The 22,052-nt window shown below is 39.9% G+C and overlaps 2 protein-coding genes across 2 annotated transcripts; both read left to right on the forward strand.

Annotated features, from left to right (window-relative positions):
* The first annotated feature begins 1,552 nt into the window (after positions 1–1,552).
* On the forward strand, positions 1,553–5,828 carry camlg (calcium modulating ligand). The gene is made up of 4 exons (XM_034099611.2): positions 1,553–1,877; positions 2,734–3,194; positions 3,593–3,658; positions 4,193–5,828. Exons 1-4 carry the CDS (start codon positions 1,724–1,726, stop codon positions 4,382–4,384), a joined length of 873 nt encoding a protein of 290 aa, XP_033955502.1. The 5' UTR covers positions 1,553–1,723; the 3' UTR covers positions 4,385–5,828.
* A 1,097-nt stretch (positions 5,829–6,925) lies between these two features.
* ddx46 (DEAD (Asp-Glu-Ala-Asp) box polypeptide 46) lies at positions 6,926–21,956 on the forward strand. Its single transcript, XM_034099610.2, has 23 exons — positions 6,926–7,053; positions 8,210–8,374; positions 9,145–9,261; positions 9,352–9,439; positions 9,529–9,697; positions 9,861–10,111; positions 10,390–10,503; positions 10,779–10,944; positions 11,395–11,515; positions 11,802–11,977; positions 13,881–14,002; positions 14,586–14,664; positions 16,239–16,321; positions 17,045–17,209; positions 17,403–17,565; positions 18,128–18,321; positions 18,432–18,569; positions 18,684–18,833; positions 19,068–19,295; positions 19,964–20,182; positions 20,945–21,089; positions 21,275–21,348; positions 21,481–21,956. The coding sequence occupies exons 1-23, from the start codon at positions 7,037–7,039 to the stop codon at positions 21,526–21,528; spliced, it is 3,192 nt and encodes a 1,063-aa protein (XP_033955501.1). The 5' UTR covers positions 6,926–7,036; the 3' UTR covers positions 21,529–21,956.
* Positions 21,957–22,052: the final 96 nt, after the last annotated feature.

Below are 22,052 nucleotides of genomic sequence, written 5' to 3' on the forward strand. Positions count from 1 at the left end.
GGGGACGGAGACAGTGAGAAAGCAAAGGCGGTTAACAGAGATGTTAGTTCGTCTATCTTCCCTGTCTGGAGGTTGAAGTCTCCGAGAAGTACAGCGGGAGGGCCAGTTTCAGGGATGTGTGAGAGGAGATGATCTAATTCCTCCAAGAAGTCCCCCAAGGCGCCTGGTGGACGGTAGAGAAAAACAATGGTTAATTGTATAGGATGGGTTACTGTGACGGCATGGAATTCAAAGGTGGAAGGAGTGAAGTTAGGTAGCTCGAAGAGGGAAAAGCTCCATTTGGGAGAGAGCAGGAGACCAGTTCTCTGATGCTGAAGCTGATGCTCCAAGAGCTACCTAAAATGGACGCCTGATTGCTGAGTTCTCACAGCTGTGGGACCACGCCCCTCTAATGAGTTAACTCTCTACAGCTGATGGGCGACAGCAGAGAGGCCCTGCCTATTGTAATGCAGGCTTGAGTGCCTACTGAGACCTGTGTAACAGGTTCACATGAGCAGATCTGAGATTTAAAATCTCTCAAAAGCGCCGTTTTAGCTACAATAACTACAGAACAATTATACAGAGTAGAATAAATGAAACAGAGAAGTCTAATTAAACAAGAATATAACTTACAGTGGTTGCTGCGTCAATAGGTATTGTCGTCACCCGGTCTAGATGCACACTGAGTTCTTCAGTTTTTGAATGCGGTATTTGAATGCTTTTTTAGCTGGAAGATGACTAATTCACACTGTTGTATACTTCACGCAATCAGCAGAGAGGCCCTGCCTATTGTAATGCAGGCTTGAGTGCCTACTGAGACCTGTGTAACAGGTTCACGTGAGCAGATCTGAGATTTAAAATCTCTCAAAAGCGCCATTTTAGCTACAATAACTACAGAACAATTATACAGAGTAGAATAAATGAAACAGAGAAGTCTAATTAAACAAGAATATAACTTACAGTGGTTGCTGCGTCAATAGGTATTGTCGTCACCCGATCTAGATGCATCACTATAACACTGACCCAGATCACTGGATCGCTAGAAACACCGCTGTCATCAGACTGGCAAGGGCTGTTCCATGCTCTGCTCAACCTCCCGCCTTCCCAATGGACTCAGTAGCGCCCCCTGCTGCCGTGGAGCATGTGTGTATGAGCCAGCCACGGCGGAATATTACTGCCAAAAGTCATGTGAGTGAGTCACGTGACTTTTGGCAGTAATATTCCGCCGTGAGAAGAAAAAGTGTTGTACTTGCAAAAAAAAGTCGTGTACTTGTAAAACCTATGCTGAATTTGTCTCTGAAACTTGATTTATTAGAAAAATGTTATGTGTTTGTTTGATAGATATGTTTTTTCTTTGCAAAACTAAATGCATTAGTTTGTAGATGGTGTTTTGTATTTGCAAACCACATTGTGTCCCCCTCTGATTTTTTAACAGCCCCCTCAGTCATTTCATCCTGGAGCCGGGCCTGCCTACCACCTATGATAAATTCTGCAGTTGCATCCACGTAACCATAAGCCTTGAACGGTTAAGACTCATGTTTCCTGCAAGTCAGCATTGAGGGCGTTATTATAGCCCTCGAGGTTGACGTCATCATTGTGCGTTGTTTCTCCAGACAACGCTCTGCTGGCTCACTTCATAATGCACACCGTTTAATTCATACATCAGGGACGTGTTGTGTCGCAGTTAAATCGATATTTTTGGTGTAAAGTGAGTACAGTTTGTAGTCGTCCCTTAATTTATTTCATGGAGCCCGGAGAGGCCAGCGAGGCGGAGGCAGCAGGGAGTGTGTCTGCGGCGCAGAGGAGGGCAGAGATCCGGAGGAGAAAACTGCTCATGAATTCAGAGGATAGGATGAACAGAATCACGGGTTTCACTAAAATCGAGCCTGAAATCAAAGGTTGGTTGTTGTAAATGATCCAGTTTACATAATAGTGATGTCAGAAGAGGCTTGACTATCACCTGCTCGATCACACTGCTGTTTAAAGCTACAGTCAGCTCTTTGTCATTATTCACATTTCAGTATATTCAGTATAAACACTGCTAGATACAATAGTTACTTTGTATTGACTTGAGTATTTGCATTTTATGTGGCTTTATCATTCTTCTCAACAACATATCAGATTAAATATTGTCCGTTTTCCCCCTGAAAATATATGAATTATACATTGTACACACACGACAATATTCACACCAGGGTACGCAGACAAATAGAAATGGTGATAACATATTTTTCAAATGCACAATTATTTTTTAATTCCAATCTATTCAAAATGCTTCGACCATTTTGCCATATTGATCTAGTTATTGTGTCTAAAACCTTGAGTTAGTCCACCTCTTCCTATGGATGTGGAATGTGTCCATTCATAAAATTAACTGTACACGCTTTTCTTTTCTTTTTCTATCACCATCAAAATATATCAAAATGTCCTTATCTTCAGGTTGTATTGTTTACCATGTTTCATGTTAAACATCTGACCAAATAATTCTGGTAAACATACATTAAATGTGTCTCAGCCTAAGTAACTTTGCAGATTGCATTAGTTTTTTGTTACCCTTAGTACAGTTAAAACCACATATCTCGATTTGGCAATAAGACAACCAGACTTGGATATTAGAAAAAGAACAATGTTTACAATGACATCACACAGAGAAAAAAAGCTGTATATTAAAACCGGATAATGTTTGTCATTCCCCTTGGTAAATAATTTGAACAACTTTTCTGCACTAGTTAAATCTTTGTCTAACATCCTCAGCTGCAGCGCTCCGGCGTCCAACAGAGCCTCGCTTCCACCTGGATCTGGACAGGACAGAGCCCTGGTCATCATCCTCATCTTCCCCAAGACCGTCCCCTTTCCTGTCAGAGGCTTCGGGGCTGGTCAGCCGCTCCCGAGGTGCCACCCCCGAGAGGAGGGGGTCTCCTGTGCCTGACAGTGAGCCACTGGGAGGCTCTCTGGAAGATGACATCGGAGGGATTCGCCCGAAACCCAGAGGGGAGCGGGTATCAGACGACCCCAGTGGCTCCCCACGCAGAGGCCTCCAGAAGTACCTGTCCCGGTTTGACGATGCCATGAAACTGCGGGGTCAGCTGGCCAATGAGAAGCCGGACCAAGATGGAGGGTCTGAACCAGAGGAGTTTGATCCCTTCATAATCTTCCGTCTCACTGGCAGCATCCTCCTCGCGGTTTTTGTCAGGGTTTTTGTCTGCACATTTCTGGTGAGTCTTTTGGCTGTTTTAACTGTGTTAACTATGACAACTGTGAGAGTGACCCATGGGTTATTTGGCATCTTGAAACTGTGGTAGGCAGGATTGTTCTCCCATCATAGGGCACAATCCCATAATAACTTTTTTAGAGAATGTAATGTTCTCTGTCTTAAGTCCCTTGAACCAGATGAGCACAGTTATATTTCTTTATCCCTGAACACCCACACTTTACTTGTACCAAACTGTAAATACTTTTTTCTCAACCAACATTTAATAATCAGAAAACCTTTATTTGTCCCACTGAGTGGAAATGTACATGTGTTACAGAAAGTAAAGAGCCAACGATAGCTATATTAGGGCACCTGACTACCAGAAACATAACATCTGTTTTGTGTGTTTTTTCATTCTAGTCAATATTTGCTCCATTTCTGACCCTTGAACTGGCCTACATGGGGTTGTCCAAATACTTTCCAAAGGTGAGTTGGTAAAACATATTTTATAATTCCTTTCCCATTGTTAGTGACTCGAATATAGCATATATGAAAAGAGTGTTACTTGGATACAGATTCTTATATTTTTAGCCATGTTTTTGCAGAAGTTAAACTATAAAAAGTTACTATAAAGGTGTGAAAACGTACAGTCCTATTTATCATTAATTCATGTTTCCCTTTCTTTATTTTTGGGAATGTACTGTTTCTCACAAGATGTTGTTGACAACAATTGGGTCCCATCTAAACATAACCCATTGATTGTGAATGTATTTGTATCGTGTATTTATATTCAAAGACACACCAGGCTGCTGGCAGTAACTTCTTTGAGGTTTCAAGAAAACCAGTGGAGACTGGTTGACTCAGGGAAGTCACTGTCATAGCAAATAAATATTCCAGTAACTCCCTGTTTAACCGTTGATTGATTTTCCTTTTGGATTAATTCTAACGAGTTAAAAAATACTAACGTGCAGCCATGCATCATAGGGTAAAGGTATTATTATTATACTCCTGTTCCTCCAGGTAGATAAAAAGCCCCAGACCACCGTGCTGACCGCCGCCCTGCTGCTGTCCGGGATCCCCGCTGAGGTCATCAACCGCTCCATGGACACCTACAGGAGGATGGGGGACGTCTTTGCTGACCTCTGCGCTTACTTCTTCACCTTCATCCTCTCACACGAGATCCTGCTGTTCATTGGTTCAGAAACTCCCTGATGGACCATGGGGAACTTACTAACCCCGCCCCCCTTCTTGTTATCACTTCCCTCTCTCTCCCATAGCAACAGTGCATGGTCGTTTATTTTGGCTGACAGTCTGCAAACGAGTCCTTACTGCCTTATGATCAGGGTTGTACATGCGACCAGAGTCCAGTGTTCATTTCAGATCGTCAGGTTATATCTGCTCCGGGCTGAACCTGTGAAACAGGAAGACAGCATGTGTTTGCTTTTGAAAAGATGTTCTGTGGCATTTATCGTGCTGAGGAATATCTATTTGTCAGGTCTAGCACAGAATAAAATCATACTGAAAAGTAGAAACCAGTTCAGCTCATTATCCATCAGAGTGCATTTAAGTTATTAAAGCGCTGAGCGATAATTCTAAAACTCACTGCATTCAGTAAACATTAGTAAGCAAGCTGTTTCAATGCAATGACTTATTTTCTAGTACTCTGCATTACATCAGAAAAACCAGAGGAGGATTTAAAAAAAAAAAATGGTTTTGTTCTAAGATATCTCTCTTTATTCTCAAGTTTCTGACTTGAATCTTCACATTTTCTCATACATTCTGGGATTAAAGGTTTCTTTCTACACATAGGGCCCTTTCCCCTGTCAAAATGAATCGGCTATCCAGAAAAGAAGATAAAGAAAATAAATGACAATGAATTTACTGGGGACAAAACTGAATTTCTTCTCTATCCCCTACATATGTTTTGATTTTGAAAGTCCCAAAAGTGGAGTGTCATACTTACGATCCTCCATTTTATAGTTAGTAAGAGATTAAAAAGATGATTTGAACATTTTACAGTAACAAGTTCCCGATGATTTTATTTGGTGTCTAAAGAACTTGAACTCTCTTTCAATTACAATTTTTCCTTTCTTTGTCTAAGAGGTACAAGAAGCATTTAGTCCTTGAATGTGGTGTGTATTATTTTGCATGGCTATAGGAGCTTAAAACACAGTAAACTTCATACGATATAATACTAGTAATAGTAAGTGTGGCTGAGGGGAATGTTTTGGGTTATACTGGACAGTACTCCCGCTGGAAATGTTTTAGGGGCAGTTTGTATGCTTATTTGTGTTGAGTAATTCTGGTGATGTGTCCTGCTTTGCTTTGTTTGAGTCTCATGCATACATACTTCATATATACTCTCTACTACTACTTTTGTGCTGTAATGTCTTCTCCATAACTTAATTCATCCAAATTATTTATTAATGTGAATTTATTATTTCATGTAAATGAATTGGACTTGTCTGACCTACTTGATTATTTTTGATAATATTTACAGAATAACTGTTTGTAGTGGCTCTCACAATATGTTACTTCAGTAACAAATTCAGTGTTACAATATAACCTAATGATACGTCTCTAAATAAAGACATATGCAGTAATGACTAACCGGACAATTCAAACCAAATAAATACTACTAGTGTGATATATCGTATTTTGACTCGCATTTTTATTTTATTTATAAGGTTAAGTTATAGCAATGCATAGGCAAGGATATAGCATTATTGTTGTACATTTCAGAATAAAGGGTCTAAGGACAAAGGATCTCATGATTTCACATGACCTATTTTACACCAGAGTGTAAAGCCCATAAATGCTAATTTGTGACTTGTAATATTTGGTTATGTAAATATTATTGACTTTAAATCCTTGAAATGCAAAAAATAAATGTGATGTTACATTAGGAAGAGACCAAATGATAAAAACTAAAACCCAATCATAAGGTTAGAGTAATTTCCGAGTTAATGTAGAAATGTATAACGTAAAAATGTATTTTTAATCTTCACTTTTTCTTCTAGTAAATGTAGCAGAGAAAAAAAGAACGCTTCAATCTGAGGTTTCATAAAGATGAAATATAACTGTTAAGAATGATGTATACTTTCAAGTTCTTTGTCGATGCACAAACATTACATTGTCGTTGACAAAATATGTAACTCAATCAATTCTAAATGTTTATTTTACTTTTTGAAATTAAGTGCGTTTTGATGCCAATACTTGTATACCTTTACTCGAATCGACTTTTGAGTAACATTTTCTGCATTGTTGTATACCTTTAATTAAATGCAAGAGGTGCCTTTGCCTGTGCTTATGTGCTGCCATTGTGCTCATGTGTTTTTCTGTGCGTATGTGCTATTGTATGTTTTCTTTTAATGCCATCAACCTGCCAGGGACTGCAGATGAAAACTAGCCTCTATGGCTAAATCTGGCACATTTATATGATGGACGAAAGTGCTCATGTTAATTAATATGCATTGTCCCTTCTTAAATAAATAAATACAAATGATATGTAAACAGTTTGTAAAACACTAGTGATGTAGGCTATACAATACTTGAATACAACAAATACTTCCAGTATTGCCCTTTTCTAAAAGAGCATATTAAAAGAGGTCTTTGTTTATATGTCTTTTCTAGAAATGTTATTTAAAAAGAAAATATTTGGGACACTGTTGCTTTGTGGCAGTGTTGTAGTTCTGACCTCCCTCCACGCGGGGGCGCACTACGCGGCTCACAGCAGGAGTTTCTGAAGTTAGCGCTGTCGCAGTTTACTAACGTGGTGCTTCAAAAGACACAAACAACCGTCCACGGCACCAAATCTGTGGAGTAATTTCACTTTTTTACAAGATATAATCTCTTGAAAGAGCGATGGGACGTGAGTCGAGGTATGTGAGAAATATCAGGTTAATTTGGTGTTAGAATCTCCATGGTGACTAACTCCTGTGGCCGTTAAAAACGTTGTATTGTTGATTAGCATGCTAGCTAAAACACATAATGTGAATTCAGCCCACCCGACAGTTCCTCTCATATACTGGTGGGATATGAATTAATATGTGTTTTCTTAACCCTTCTGTGATGTTCGGGTCAAAGCTGATCGATGTAGTACTTTCATCAATGATATATTGTGTTTTACATTGCATTGACTCAAGGCCCTATGATATCCTCCCCAGTAGGCATTTGAACATATAACATTACTGAATTTGAACATATAAAATGACTTTCATTGTATTTTGAGTAGTTTAGACAACTTTGTAACACATATGATGTTCCAGGTCAAAAGTGACCCCCATAGGAAATGAATGGGTAACCCTAGATTAGGTTTATCAGATAGTACACTCTCAAATCGACATGTTATATTTGGAATACATTGTTTACGTGTCTATTCTTTATATATTATTCTTTCTTTCAGTATGACTTTTTTAATTTATTTGCATTTGAATACATTATTTTATTACAAGGCATTCGTTGTTAAATAGATACATAAAGTAACTACATAACAATCTACAGATCAGGAAAAGAAAACAAATACACATATTTATAATAACTTATAAGGCATCACTTACACATAATGGATACAACATTAATACTCATACGTAGTACTTGTACTTCTTACCACCTGGTCATTATAAATGTTTTGTGTTCTATAACATTTTTCCCATCTTTCATCAAAGATATGAACTTGGTTTCTAATTCTCATGGTTATTTTTTCCATTCCATACATTTAATTGACTAGATTCTTCCATTGTGAGTTAATTAAGTTGTTCTCTTAACCAATTCCTTGTAATTTGTTTAATATTTGCTATTCTTTTTGTAATAAGTAGGAATTCCTTGTGCATTCATTGCAGTTATTCATGGGAACAATAGTCTGAGACATTGTTTACAGCTTAAAAGGGGGCTCAATAACATTTGGTGATGATTAATGGGTTTTGTGTTAATGTAAAGGCAGTTAAAACAGACGGGTCACATGTGACACCAAAGTAAAGAGGAGAAACGAACAAGTGGTTGCCAGTTAAAGTGAGTTTATGTTTGTCTGCTCCTCAGACACTACAGGAAGCGCTCTACGTCTCGGGGCCGGTCAGGCAGCCGATCAAAGAGTCGCTCCCCGGACAAACGCTCCAAGAAGGACGACCGGGACCGGAACAGGAGGGAGAGGTCCCGGAGCCGAGACCGCCGGAGGTCCCGGTCCAGAGACAGAAAACGACCCAGGTGTGTGGAAAATGCCAGAGTGTTGAAAATCAGAATCATATATTGAGTTTATTGCCAGGTATGTCGTGTACACATACGTTAAGGGCTCATTGCATTGTGGGAATATTGTTTCAGAAAATATGAAATGCACGTCTTCTTGAAACCTAATCCATGCTGCAGGGTTTGTGCAGAATTGAAATGCGTTTTTTACATGGTTATATGTAAAAAGGACAGCATGATAAGATACGTGTAAAGCAGCAACAGAGTGAGAGTGAGAAACGGGACAGTTCAGAATCACACGAGGATAACACAATAAAAAATGATATACGTAATTGTTCAAATTCATATCATAGATATCATAACAAGGTAAACGTTGATAATTTGAATGAACATATACATATTGGAGATCGGGTTAGTAAATATATTATAATGTGGTCATTGCAAGCATGGGTCACTATAAATATGACCACTTTATAATGAACAATATTCAACGAGCCCTTCATTACAAGAAGTAATTAGCATATAGTAGGAGCTTGTTGTACTTCATTGATACCATGATCTCCATCACAAGGTTTCATTTAAGTTGCTTGGGCTCTATGCAGTTAAAACCATAAAGACCTGTGTTGGGTTACGATCTGTAAATCAGAACCACAATTACAGTTTATGGTCTAATTTGTTTGCATAAGCTCTAAAAGAAATGACATGGTTTCAGTGATTTATTTCAGATAATATGACGGAGCAAGTGAGAATATTGCGTGTTTTTATATCATATGTTTGCCATTGCTGTGCAGGCGCTCCAGGAGCAGAGAGAGGAGGAGGTCCAGGAGCAGAGACAGGAGGAGGTCGGGCAGCAGGACCCGGGCCCGGAGGTCCCGATCTGGAAGCAAGAGCAGGAGGCCTGATGAAAAGTAAGACTTCCTTTTTTATAAAACAAAACATCTCAAGACATAACTGACAGCTCTAGTAACCAACAGCACGCTGTGATATCTTCCCTACAGGCCAAGGAGCAAGGAGAAAGACAACATTGATCCTTTGTCTGACAAGAAAAAGATAAAAGAGGAGAAAGAGGATGAGAAGATTGAGGATGTAAGTTTCATACATTTCGTTAACATCTTAAATGTCACTACCTTGTAGATGGGGCAATGTTCTGGAACTTTCTTTGTGTCTCCATGCAGCAAGACTTTGACCAGAACAAGCTTGAGGAGGAGATGAGGAAGAGGAAGGAGCGTGTGGAGAAGTGGAGGGAAGAGCAGAGGAAGAAGGCCATAGAGAACATCGGGGAGATCAAGAAAGAACTGGAGGAGATGAAGCAGGGCAAGAAGTGGAGCTTGGAGGATGATGAAGGTGAGCAAACACCATTAAGAATGACTGCACAAGAGTTATATAAGAAATCAATTGGAATACGTTTACAAAAGGATATATATTTATTTATAATCTTACAGACTTGACCAGTAACACTTGAGCTTCAGCACTTCATTTCCATTTAGCCATTTCCATTTCATTTCAGATGATGACGAGGATATGTCGGCTCCAATGGAGGGGGACGATGAGGAAGAAGGGGAAGAGAAGGGGGAGGACAAAGAGAAGGAGATGATAAAGGAGGAGAAAAAAGAGGAGGGTGAGGCGGAGCAGGAGACCCCTATGGAGCAGCAGGAGGAGGAGGAGGAGGACGACGTGGACACTCTGGACGCCTACATGGAGGCGGTGAAACAGGAAGTGAAGAAGTTCAACATGGGATCCATGAAAGGAAATGATAAGGTGAGTTTTAAGGGGAAGATATGCATCACTTTAGCCTGGAGACAAGTTTTCCAATGTTTAATGTTGTAGAAAGTATTTTAATGTTAAAGAACAATTTCTAGTTGCAGCTTATCGCGCTTCGCATTATGTATTGACTTTGATAAGAGACCTGAAGGAACTGCAGCAAGATGGATGACCACCTCCTGCCCGTTGTCAATCTGTCTACCAGTGTTGGACATCCTTGTTCATTTGCCTTTACTTTGCCAAATGACCTGCATGTTTCTTTCCTCTGTCAACAGAAAGGAGGAATAATGTCAGTAACCAAAGTGATGACTGTTGTTAAAACCAAGAAGGGACCCAACACTCACAAGAAGAAGGGTGAGCTGATGGAGAACGACCAGGATGCTATGGAAGTAAGTTGTTTTCGTTTATTTTAGTAACACTCGTTCATGATGGTTTGGGAAGCTGGAAACACTTTTAAATGCATTTCTTCAATACTTTATCAGCTAAAAGAGCTCTTATTTCCCCAAAGCAACACAACTCGCTGGGTTCTACATTGCATAAAGACAAAAACATGTTGACAGTTCCTGATTTAGACTCATCAGGTGGAAAGTTTGACAATTCCATTACGTGTCCTCCGATGGAACACAATGCTAACTTTCCAAAATGTTACCGTTGTGATTGACAGTACTCGTCAGAGGAGGAGGAGGTGGATCTGCAGACGGCTCTGACGGGCTTCCAGACCAAAACGAGGAAGGTTCTAGAGCCTGTCGATCACGGGAAGATTGAGTACGAGCCATACCGCAAAAACTTCTATGTGGAGGTTCCTGAGCTCGCCAGGATGACTCCAGAAGGTTTGTAAACACAAGTTCCTCTTACCCCACAACTGAGATTTTTAATTTGGTAAATATCACATAAACACGACCACTGTACCCTCATGATTTGAATGAATACTGCACATGTGTTGATCAGATGCAGTTTTTGTAGTCTACACATGATTCTAATGTCACGATTTACAAGAATAGGTCCCCCAGTTTATCATGCAGATTGTAATTGATTAAGGGGCTAGGTATGACTCTTCAATGCTTAATCAGACCATCAGGGGATAATAAATAACTATATTCAGATAAATGATATTGTAATTTTTTCCTCAATATGTCATGGCAACATTTGGTGGCTTTTGAAACCAGTGCCAGCTCCTTTCATTTGAAAAGAATCTGAAACATCACACACGCATGTTGTGCCATCCTTCACTCCCTGTCTAACCTTTCCTATTTGGCTGGTTTGTTTTTGAATCGATACAGACGTGCACTTGTACAGGTTGGAACTGGAAGGCATTACATTTAAAGGGAAGGGCTGTCCCAAACCTATCAAGACCTGGGTGCAGTGTGGAGTGTCAATGAAGATCCTCGGTTCTATGAAGAAGTGAGTCTGACACTGTGGACCTATGGTGTGATGGACTAGGCAACTTAATAAGTAATAAAGAAAATAATCTGTTTCATAAAAATATAATTAGCTAGTCCGCATGTGTGGAAATGTTCCAAGCTGTGATTTAGGTTTGTGTGCAGAGAGCAGCTCCCATACAAATATAACCTATCCTATTTAATTAAGTCTGTCCTGTTTACAGCTCAGATCAGCCAATCTGACTTATTTTTTGCCTGGCCAGAAACTCACACTTCATATTCATGCATTTCCTCACAAATGTACACAGACAGGGCTACGATAAGCCCACTCCCATCCAGGCCCAGGCCATCCCTGCCATCATGACGGGCCGCGACCTCATTGGCATCGCTAAGACCGGCAGCGGGAAAACCATCGCCTTCCTGCTGCCCATGTTCCGACACATCATGGACCAGAGGCCCCTGGAGGAGTCTGAGGGACCAATAGGTAAGGACTAGATCGTTGTATACTTGCTTTAGGCATCAACCTAGCATGCCCATTCCTTTTTTATATTTCTTACAAATAAAAATGAGCTCTGATGTCAGACTGTTGCTTTGAATATAGGGCAATGAAGACTAAATGAGGACCCATTTCTAGGGATGGGTACCGAGCCCCGGTATTAAACGGGCCCTGGGGCTGACTTATTAAAGACCGTGGTACCGTTAAACTCCGACGTTATCGGTCTTTTTATTGGTACTTGAGACATGTAAAACATATGTCATGTGTATTATTGCTACACAAATATTATATTGCAGTTTTAGTGTCGCCAACTCCGTTTCTAACATGCAAAAAGACTGCAAAATGCGTTATTTTTTGTATTTTCGATCTCTCCAATCCAGACGAGAGATCTCTCTCCCCCCGCCTGCTTGCGAGGGGGCGGGGCAGTTTACACACGTGCAGCAACACACACACACACACACACACACACGTGCGCACACACACACACACACACACACACACACACACACACACACACACACACACACACACACACACACACACACACACACACACACACACACACACACACACACACACACACACACACACACACACACACACACACACACAGAGAGAGGAGATGGCGGAGAGAACTAAGCGCTCCGAGGTGTCGTTAAACTTTACCCGTCTCGATGCTCGTTGCCAAAAGTGCAATAAGAGTTTAGCATGTAACGGCGGTAACACGAGCAATTTGTCTAAACATCTTGCAAAAGTGCTCCACATTCAGACGGAGGAATGCACCGGGTTCGACTGTCTTTCTAGTGGCTCTGTAGCCCCGTCCACAAATAACGTTTCCACATCAGGTGTTATGTATGCTAGCAGCAACACACGGAGCTAACTCAATTATACAAACATGGGTTAATGATTAGAGGTAACTGAGTTATTTATTTTGTTAAAGTTTCAGCTATTCTGTTTACAGTTCTGTCATCAGATTATTTAATACGATTTGTTAAAACATTGTTGTTTCTTTTGATGTGAAACATTATGTATTTCATTTAAATAAAAAGCAATGTTAGTTTTGTTCACAATTTGTTTATTTTCATTTAATCGTTTATTTGAATAGGGACAGTGCACATTAAAGGTGGGGTAGGTATTTGAGAAACCGGCTCGAGATACACTTTTTGTTATATTCCATGGAATGCTCTTAAGATCCCGATGGCAACGAATATCTTAAGTGCTTTGTCAAAAAATCCATTAAAAAAATGTCATCTGTAGAAGCTGTAGTACTGTAAAAAGCACGACCAATCATCTGAGCCGGCCCGGCTAAAGTAACTGGATGGCCTACCTGCCTGTCAGCCTTCCATCTGGGCACAAACTTATCTCGTGCCCTCATTGGTCATGTGCGCGTTCGTGTGTGTTGGAGGAGGGGCTCTGTAAGGAAGTGGCAGATTTGTTCCTGCTGTGTATTTTCAAATTCTAGCGCACTCGAGCTGGTTTCTCCAAAATCACCTACCCCACCTTTAATGAACACTTTAGACAAATAATGCTTCAAGTGTAAATATGCTGGATTTTAGCTTAGTCCCTGACATACAACATATAGTTAGTTTACCTAATTTTTTTCTCCAAAAGAACCGATAAGAGTACCGTTAAAAGACTGGACCGATGAGCGGTATCGATAAAAGTAGTAGTACCGTTAAAACCTTAATGATACCCATCCCTACCCATTTCCACTTTGGAATAATAAGCAACTGGCCGTTATGCTTTCATAAAGATGGCAACATATAGTATTGCATGCATACATAGTTTCAATGCATTGAGATGTTAACCCTTGTCTCGTGAAGTGTATTGTATTGCCAGGTTATTGCCAAAACATCTTCTTATCCCGTTTGTTTATTTATTTCCCCCTCAGCTGTCATCATGACTCCGACCAGAGAGTTGGCTCTTCAGATCGCCAAGGAGTGTAAGAAGTTCTCCAAACAGCTGGGACTCCGGGTGGTGTGTGTTTATGGAGGCACAGGCATCAGTGAACAGGTAAACACCCACGCTAATGTTTCCTGTTAATGTTACTTCCCCACAGGCTTTAATCAGCTCACAGTTGACTCGAGTCAATCTATCAAAACAGTAAAGTCAAGCTAAATGCTGCACGATAATACACATTGTCAGGGTGCAATGCAATCTTTGATGAAATGAAATGGCTTTATGCCTACATTTACACTACATGATTTTAGCCATGATTTTCTTCTGGCCAACGGTTTTTGGAGCAGGTTAAATATGGTGATTGGGCAATGATGACGGTAACAACCGAGAGCCAATGAGAGCATAGTATATGGGTTAAAGGAGACTTATTTCTCCATTTCCTTTCAACACTCTGCAGAACACTTACTCCTTAGCTTCCCCCATATTCCCAAACATGTTCTCCTCCATATTCCTTCATTTCTTCTTTCTTTTTATTGCTGCAAATCAGCATTACAACTATTTTGTTCACTTCCTTCTACTAGTATCTTTAGATGATCTTAAACGCCAGTGACTGGATAACTTTGTTAGTTAGTTATTCGATTGTGATTTTGTTATTTTGAACGTTACACTAATACTTTAATTTGTTGTCGGTTTCCAGATTGCTGAGCTGAAGAGAGGAGCGGAGATCATCGTGTGCACACCGGGAAGAATGATTGACATGTTGGGGGCCAACAGCGGTGAGTTAATTCCCCCTCGACCCTCCCTTCTTTATTCTTGTAGGATGTCACTGCAAATAAGCATTTATAAAGCCGTGTGAGCCTTTTGTTAATTACCTTGCATGCAATTAAATGTAACAATTGATAAAGTACATAATTGCCCAAGTCAGTACCACTTACTAAACTGTTGACATTATTTGACCACCCTTGGGATCAGTCATATCTACCAGACAGTGATGTGTTTCCTGAAGATCAGGGCAAGAACAGGTAGGTGGACTTGGCGCTGTCTCCGTGGTTCCTCGACTCCAAATCAGAGACCATCAAAAATGTTTGATAAGTGTATTGTACGTTGGTTTATCAGGATGTGTATTTATTAGGGCTGTCAATAGATCCATTTGTGAATCAAATGTATAACTATTAATCGCATAAATCCGTAGTTGCTTGAAGGGAAGACTTTTACCAGCGGGTAAACTATTGTGTGGCCATAACAGGTTATTTAAAACAATTTGACAGTGCCTACTATTTACGATCTGACTGACATGTTGCGCTGCGTGATTTCAGAGTATTGCATTGGTTAATTCACTATTTTAATTATTATCTTTTGGCCAAAAACCAGAGCCACAAAGACTGCTCCTGCTGAAGGGCAGCGGTTTACAATACCATCCGTATATATACTTAATTCATAAAAATGTGCATTCATTCGCAATGGTTTTTGATCCAATCATTCCTATTAATTTATCCAAAGAAAGAGCAAAACTGTTAGATTGACAGCCCTAGTACTGGTGTTATATTAGGAGTCGCCTTGATGCTCAAGCAGGGTTCTACAGAGTTGTTCTTTTGGTTCTTATACTGTGAATAAAAAATGCCTGTCAAAGTAACTACTACTAATAATGGTAAACAATATTAATTCCATTTTTAAAGAGTTTTGAGCTACTGCTATTATGATAATGTAAAATAAGTAAAAGGCAAGTACACCCATTAGGTTTTTTAATGTTTTTATTTGAGCTCATGGAGCTTATTAGCCAATGAATAACACTGTGGAGCCCTGTGCAGCAGTAGGCCTTTGCATACAAATATAAAGAAATATTGGAAATGTGTTAAGAAAGCAGTTATTGTAAAACTTTAACTTTTTAATCGTGCATTTCTAAATATTTTCTGAGCCTTTTATTATGAAAAGGTTTTTGTTGTTTCCACACATGCGAGGTAATCTGTAATATGTTTCCCTTGTAGGTGAAAAGGCGATTGGTCAGATATTGCTTGGGCCTCCATCTCTTGTTTTGTATCTTGAGGCTGTTTTCTGACTTTTACAGGTCCCTCATGTCCCTGAGATGGTACGCAAGCCCAGAGAAAAACTATAAAAAAACATGTACAAATATAAATCAAATCCAACCCTGGCCATTTGAAACTAGTCCACAGAAGAATACGCTCAAGTTGTTATATCATGTGCCTTGTTTTCTTTGCCAAGTAGTCTTACAACAAAAACGTTTCTCTGTTTTGTAGATATGTTTAATCCGTTTGAAAGCTAGAGTGAGAATGAGGACTGGCTTTTCTTGAAGCTAACTGTTTTCCTTGTGCTCATCTCCTTCGGTGTGTAGGTCGAGTCACCAACCTGCGCAGATCTACATATGTGGTGTTGGATGAAGCAGACAGGATGTTTGACATGGGCTTTGAGCCACAGGTGGGTCTTTCCAAGATGTATTGTTCGTATATACGGTTTATCTTTCTATGTCTTAATCACAGCGCCTGAAAGTTAGCACGGACAGGATTTTGTTTCTTGTTAATCGTGAATATCATCAAATGTGACTTGAAAAGCTTTTCAGATTGCTATAATGCTCGAGAAAATAAAACCCCAGCCTTATTTTAAGATAAAAATAATGTAAGGAAGTACAGTCTTTCATATCTTGGCTATTTTTTTTAAATGTATCTCTTATGATGACCTTTTCATTTAGGTTTTTTTTTCTCACTAAAAGGATGTGCATTCAACAAAATATGTGACCTATCTTTCACTCAATACAATTATTTTTCCCTTAAGTTATTCCAGTATGTATTAATGTAATGCCAGTTTTATGCATATTTTGGATCATTTTCAGGAGCATATTGTGAATCCTTATTTTTGGCCAGAACACTTGTGACATTACATTTTCATATTGTCCCATACCTAGTATCACTTGGATGTATAATTGCACACATTCTCAAACGAGCACAAATTACAAAGTTAAAGAAGGGAAAAAAGGAGACAAATATTTTGGATGATAAAACTATAACAACATTGACTGTCATTTGTTACTTTGGATTTTGTGCTTCCCAGTAAAGCAGTGAAACATAGGATAGAAAACAATGAGCTTAGGAACGAGTAGACGGCTTTCTCTAACCTTCAGGTGTATTCTGGTTCCTCTACCAGGTGATGCGTATTATAGACAACGTGCGTCCAGACCGTCAGACGGTCATGTTCTCCGCCACCTTCCCCAGAGCTATGGAGGCGCTGGCCCGTAGGATCCTGATCAAACCCCTGGAGGTCCAGGTGGGGGGCCGCAGTGTGGTCTGCTCTGATGTGGAACAACACGTGGTAAATCATCTTTAAATCATTTAAAAAATGATTTATTTAAATGCCAAATGTATTTATTTCTTCAGGTTTGTTAACAAACTTCATGATTTCACATTGGTTTAAGTTAGATTGCCCCTTTGTTTAAATTCATATTGGCCACTCAATCCAAATCAGTCCTCATCTTTCTATCTTTTTTCCTTTTGTGTTTCTGTAGCTGGTGATTGAGGAGGACAAGAAGTTCCTGAAGCTTCTTGAGATTCTGGGTCACTACCAGGAGAAGGGCTCGGTCATCATCTTTGTTGACAAACAGGAGCATGCAGACTCTCTGCTGAAAGACCTGATGAAAGCCTCGTACCCCTGCATGTCACTGCACGGAGGTAAGGGGGCCACTCGTTACAACTTTGTGATATTTGGATGTGTTTACAATTTGGGTGTGTTTGAGTGGTGTGTTTTTAGTAGTCCAGAATCCCAGATATGTGTTAACTCTACACAAATGTAAATATATTTACAACTACAAGAGCACTCAATTAAGTACTCTGTGCTGGAGACTTTTCTTTTTGCTGCTGCTTTTAATTGAACTATTCATATCTTAAACTGCACTGTAACTTTTATTCATGGGTTTTTTTCTTTTAATGTTTTATTATCTTTGCTTTTTAATGACTGTTTTTAAATGCCATTTTCTTAATGTCTTTCATCTTTGTAAAGCACTTTGAATTGCCTTGTGTTGAAAGGTGCTGTATAAATAAACTTGCCTTGCCTGTGAAAAGTATGTACACTCCATACATTATTAAGTATAGTCTGCTGCCAACTTAATATGGCCACTTTGTTCTTGTATTGAGTCTAAAACCTTCCTACAGCTGCAAAGGGAGTGGTCTGATTCCTGCCTTACCATAACTGAAGTCTAGTTTTTGTTTGATGAATTTCCTGCGGTCTTGTTAGGAATTGACCAGTACGACAGAGACAGCGTCATCAGCGACTTTAAGAACGGAGCATGTCGTCTGATGGTGGCCACCTCTGTGGCTGCGCGAGGCCTGGACGTCAAGCAGCTGATCCTGGTGGTCAACTACAACTGTCCCAACCACTACGAGGACTACGTCCACAGGGCCGGACGCACAGGCCGCGCAGGCAACAAGGTCCGTTACTAAGGAATATGTTTGCATGATTTTCAGGTGCATATTTAATAGCTTCAATCCTATGGAAGTTTATATATTTTCTCATCTCTAAATCTTGTTCTTTCCTCAAGGGCTTCGCCTACACCTTCATCACAGATGACCAGGTTCGCTATGCGGGGGATATCATCAAAGCCTTGGAGCTGTCCGGTTCTCCTGTCCCGCCTGAACTGGAGCAGCTTTGGTCCTCCTTCAGAGACCAACAGAAAGCGGTAAGATGGGAGAAAGGGGGATCTCAAAGTTTAAGAGTGTGGTGTCTCTATTAGTCTGTCAAAATTAAATCTTCATTATTTCCTTATTCCCCTCTCCCCCCTTCTTCCTTCCAGGAGGGTAAGACCATTAAGAGCAGCAGCGGCTTCTCAGGGAAAGGCTTCAAGTTTGATGAAACGGAACACGCCTTGGCTAATGAGAGAAAGAAGCTTCAGAAAGCTGCTCTCGGACTGCAGGACTCTGATGACGAGGATGGAGCCCTGGATGTGAGTAGTGTTTACATTTCATTGTTAAATACATGACTTTAAATGTTTGTAAAACTGGCAACATGCTCATTGCAAAAAATGCAGCACTAAACTGTTTCTCTGCATAATCTAAAATAACATTTTTGCTATATCAAGCGTGCCACCCAGCAAGTACAAATTACAAAATCCTATGGATTATTAATTGAATTGTTCCAACTATCTCAATGTATCTCCCCTGCTTTTTCCCCTCCTCAGATTGAAGAGCAGATCGAGAGCATGTTCAACTCCAAGAAGCGGGTGAAGGACCTGTCGGCTCCCGGGGCGACCTCCGGCTCTGCAGGATCAACGTCCTCCACATCGTCCGCCTCCGGGGGGCTGCCGGGCCTCGGCCCGACGTCTGCTGGAAACATCCAGAAACTGGAGATGGCCAAGAGGCTGGCGCTGAAGATCAATGCTCAGAAGAACCTGGGCGCCGAGGCTCAGGTACGTCGAATGCCAGAGGAGACATGGAGAGGATTTTCTATCTCTAAATGTTCTGTCAATCCTCACCTATTATACTTGGTGATTTTAAATGCAGTTGTGTTTCAGTCGCATTGTTGGCCTTTTGTAAGACGGACACCAACATTTCAAATGTTCTGAATAGCAAAAAATGCTCACGGATGGACATGAGCCAAAAATGTGAATCATCAAAGAATTTATTTATATATATATATATATATATATATATATTTCAGTAAAATGTTAAAGTCGCACAATTTGCAATATAAAAAAACAATTACATTTGAAAAGTCCTGCTGTAATAAGAAAATGTCAACTTTTATTTTTAACATGGAAGTGGGAGATTGCAAACACTTATTTGGCATTATAAATGTGTATTACTAAACTACAACTGCACTGTAATTATATTTCTTATCACCATATATTACAAAGATTATTTGTATACTGTGGTCACTGCTCTCTGGTTGTGGGACGAGGTAGCCATACTCTTAATTGAAAGAGCCCTAAGGTTTATGTCTATTCCTCTTCAACTGAAAACTCTCCATCTAATATTTATGTTTCTTTCTGTATTCTCTGTTCTTTAAGTTTTATATGTTATGCCAATATGAATTATGTACCCTATAAAGCCAAACTGCTTTTCTCTCCTTGTACAGGACGTGATGCAGCAGGCCACCAACGCCATTCTGCGGGGGGGCACCATCATGACGCCCTCGGTGTCGGCAAAGACCATCGCAGAGCAGCTGGCGGAGAAGATCAATGCCAAGCTGAACTACACCCCCGTGGAGAAGCTGGAGGAGGAGCGACAGGCGGCTGAACAGGCCGAGACCGTCAAGAGATACGAAGAGGAGCTGGAGATCAATGACTTCCCTCAGGTAGGCAGCACAAAACGAAGAACTAAAACATTCAGCAGATGCCTAGCTTATCCTGGATCTTTTTTATTTCTCACATGCCACAGTAGGTTTTAACTATACTACGGGATGAGGTTCAGGAAGTTTAGATGGCTGTAGTTTCCCTTGGTCACAGTGAACCTTGTCTTGTCGGTGCCTAGAAGCAGCGGATAAGAAAATATAAACTCTGGAAGCAGTTTTCTTTGAAAGTCACACGACTTCATCAAATATGTATCTTTTATTGTCACAGGCATTTTTTTAAAACATGTTTCAAGTCTTACATTTTTCAGAATGTCATTTAAATGTTTACCATTTTTAAATACATGTAAAGGCTTTAGAGAGAGTATTATTTATTTAGGACTGAAAAAAAATCCTCTGAATCACACATCCCAATGAAGCAATCTTCTTTTCCCAGTTTAGCAATGCTCACTTTATACCACAACGTTACCAGTCAAATATGTCCTCTCACTTGAGGACATATCCAAACTGTCAACTTTGTCAGAAAATGTTGTGTTTTGTGATAGACCACATTGCTCAACATAAAAACAGGTGGCCAATTTGTTTTTATTTCAGGGCCTTTTTTGATGTTAAGACTTGTTTTGGTAGCAATCATGTCCAAATTCGAAATTGTATTTTTAATTCTGAGAAATGTGTATTCTGTTTTCTACTTTAATGGAAGCTGTTGCAAATAAGGACAGAATCTAGCTAAAAATCTTTAAAGATGTTTCTCGTTCTGATCTACCGCAGACGGCCAGGTGGAAGGTGACGTCTAAGGAAGCTCTGCAGAGGATCGGTGAATACTCTGAGGCCGCCATCACCATCAGAGGAACATATTTCCCTCCAGGCAAAGAGCCCAAGGAGGGAGAACGCAAGATCTACCTGGCTATTGAAAGTATGTGTCAGGGAAATCAGTTTCAAGTGTTCAATGCGTTCTTTAAGAACATTACTTTCATAATGACGTTCCTAATCTTTCTCTAAGCATCCATTGAGCTACGTCTGGGCTCTGTATTCACTCCTGTTTTATTGTGTATAATACATCTTTATTTACTGTTTAATAAAGAAGCGTTTGTTTTATAGGTGCAAATGAAATGGCCGTGCAGAAAGCCAAAACAGAGATCACGCGGTTGATCAAGGAGGAGCTCATCAGATTAGTAAGTATCCTTTTCTTCTTACAGGAATCAATAACATCAGATTTTTGGAGCTTGAAAAATAAAACGGGGCATGTTGTAATTTATTAAATATCTATAAAAGATGTTTCTTATTGTTTTTTTTCTTCTTTCCAGCAAAATTCTTACCAGCCGACGAGCAAAGGCCGTTACAAAGTGTTGTAGAGAAGAATCAAAGGCTCATGGAAGGAGTTTCCGTCTCTCAACAATCCCCTGCCATCTCACCGTGTTTGAAAACTATTTGAGTCTATATTTTTAATAATGTTCCCTTGAAATACCTAAGTTTACTGTATGGTTTTGTTTTTATTATGCATAATTATTCCCTCAGTTTCCTCGGTGCTTCACCTGACTTTCCTGTGATTTTATACCTACAGACCAGAAATACCCAAATGTCTGATGCCGTTTTGACCTCCAGTGTCATTGTACCATCACAATCTCCAATATGTCTTTTAAATGGGGGGAGGGGGGTCAGGTGATTCACCCTGATGTATGTACAAGCAACATCGTACCCATAGTCTTTATCAAGGAATAGTCAGATGAAATATGTTTTTACTTTTCTGCACAATAAAACAATGTGTTGCAAATGAATTAAATGTGTCCAGCTGTTTTCATTAACACATCTGCTGTTCTCCTGCCTACTATTTTAATTATTCAGTAGCCTCTCCTTTGTATATTATTCATCAGCAGTG

The sequence above is a fragment of the Pseudochaenichthys georgianus genome, chromosome 14, assembly GCF_902827115.2.
Source record: "Pseudochaenichthys georgianus chromosome 14, fPseGeo1.2, whole genome shotgun sequence".
In the NCBI taxonomy this organism is placed as follows: domain Eukaryota; kingdom Metazoa; phylum Chordata; class Actinopteri; order Perciformes; family Channichthyidae; genus Pseudochaenichthys; species Pseudochaenichthys georgianus.

Excerpts from the sequence above, each read along its gene's own strand:
- camlg (XM_034099611.2), top strand. The coding sequence starts at position 1,724 with ATGGAGCCCGGAGAGGCCAGCGAGGCGGAGGCAGCAGGGAGTGTGTCT. Across the intron at positions 1,878-2,733 it reads AATCGAGCCTGAAATCAAAG|CTGCAGCGCTCCGGCGTCCA; the intron begins GTTGGTTGTTGT and ends TAACATCCTCAG. Across the intron at positions 3,195-3,592 it reads TTTTTGTCTGCACATTTCTG|TCAATATTTGCTCCATTTCT; the intron begins GTGAGTCTTTTG and ends TTTTCATTCTAG.
- ddx46 (XM_034099610.2), top strand. Across the intron at positions 16,322-17,044 it reads ACATGGGCTTTGAGCCACAG|GTGATGCGTATTATAGACAA; the intron begins GTGGGTCTTTCC and ends TTCCTCTACCAG. Across the intron at positions 18,570-18,683 it reads TCAGAGACCAACAGAAAGCG|GAGGGTAAGACCATTAAGAG; the intron begins GTAAGATGGGAG and ends TCTTCCTTCCAG.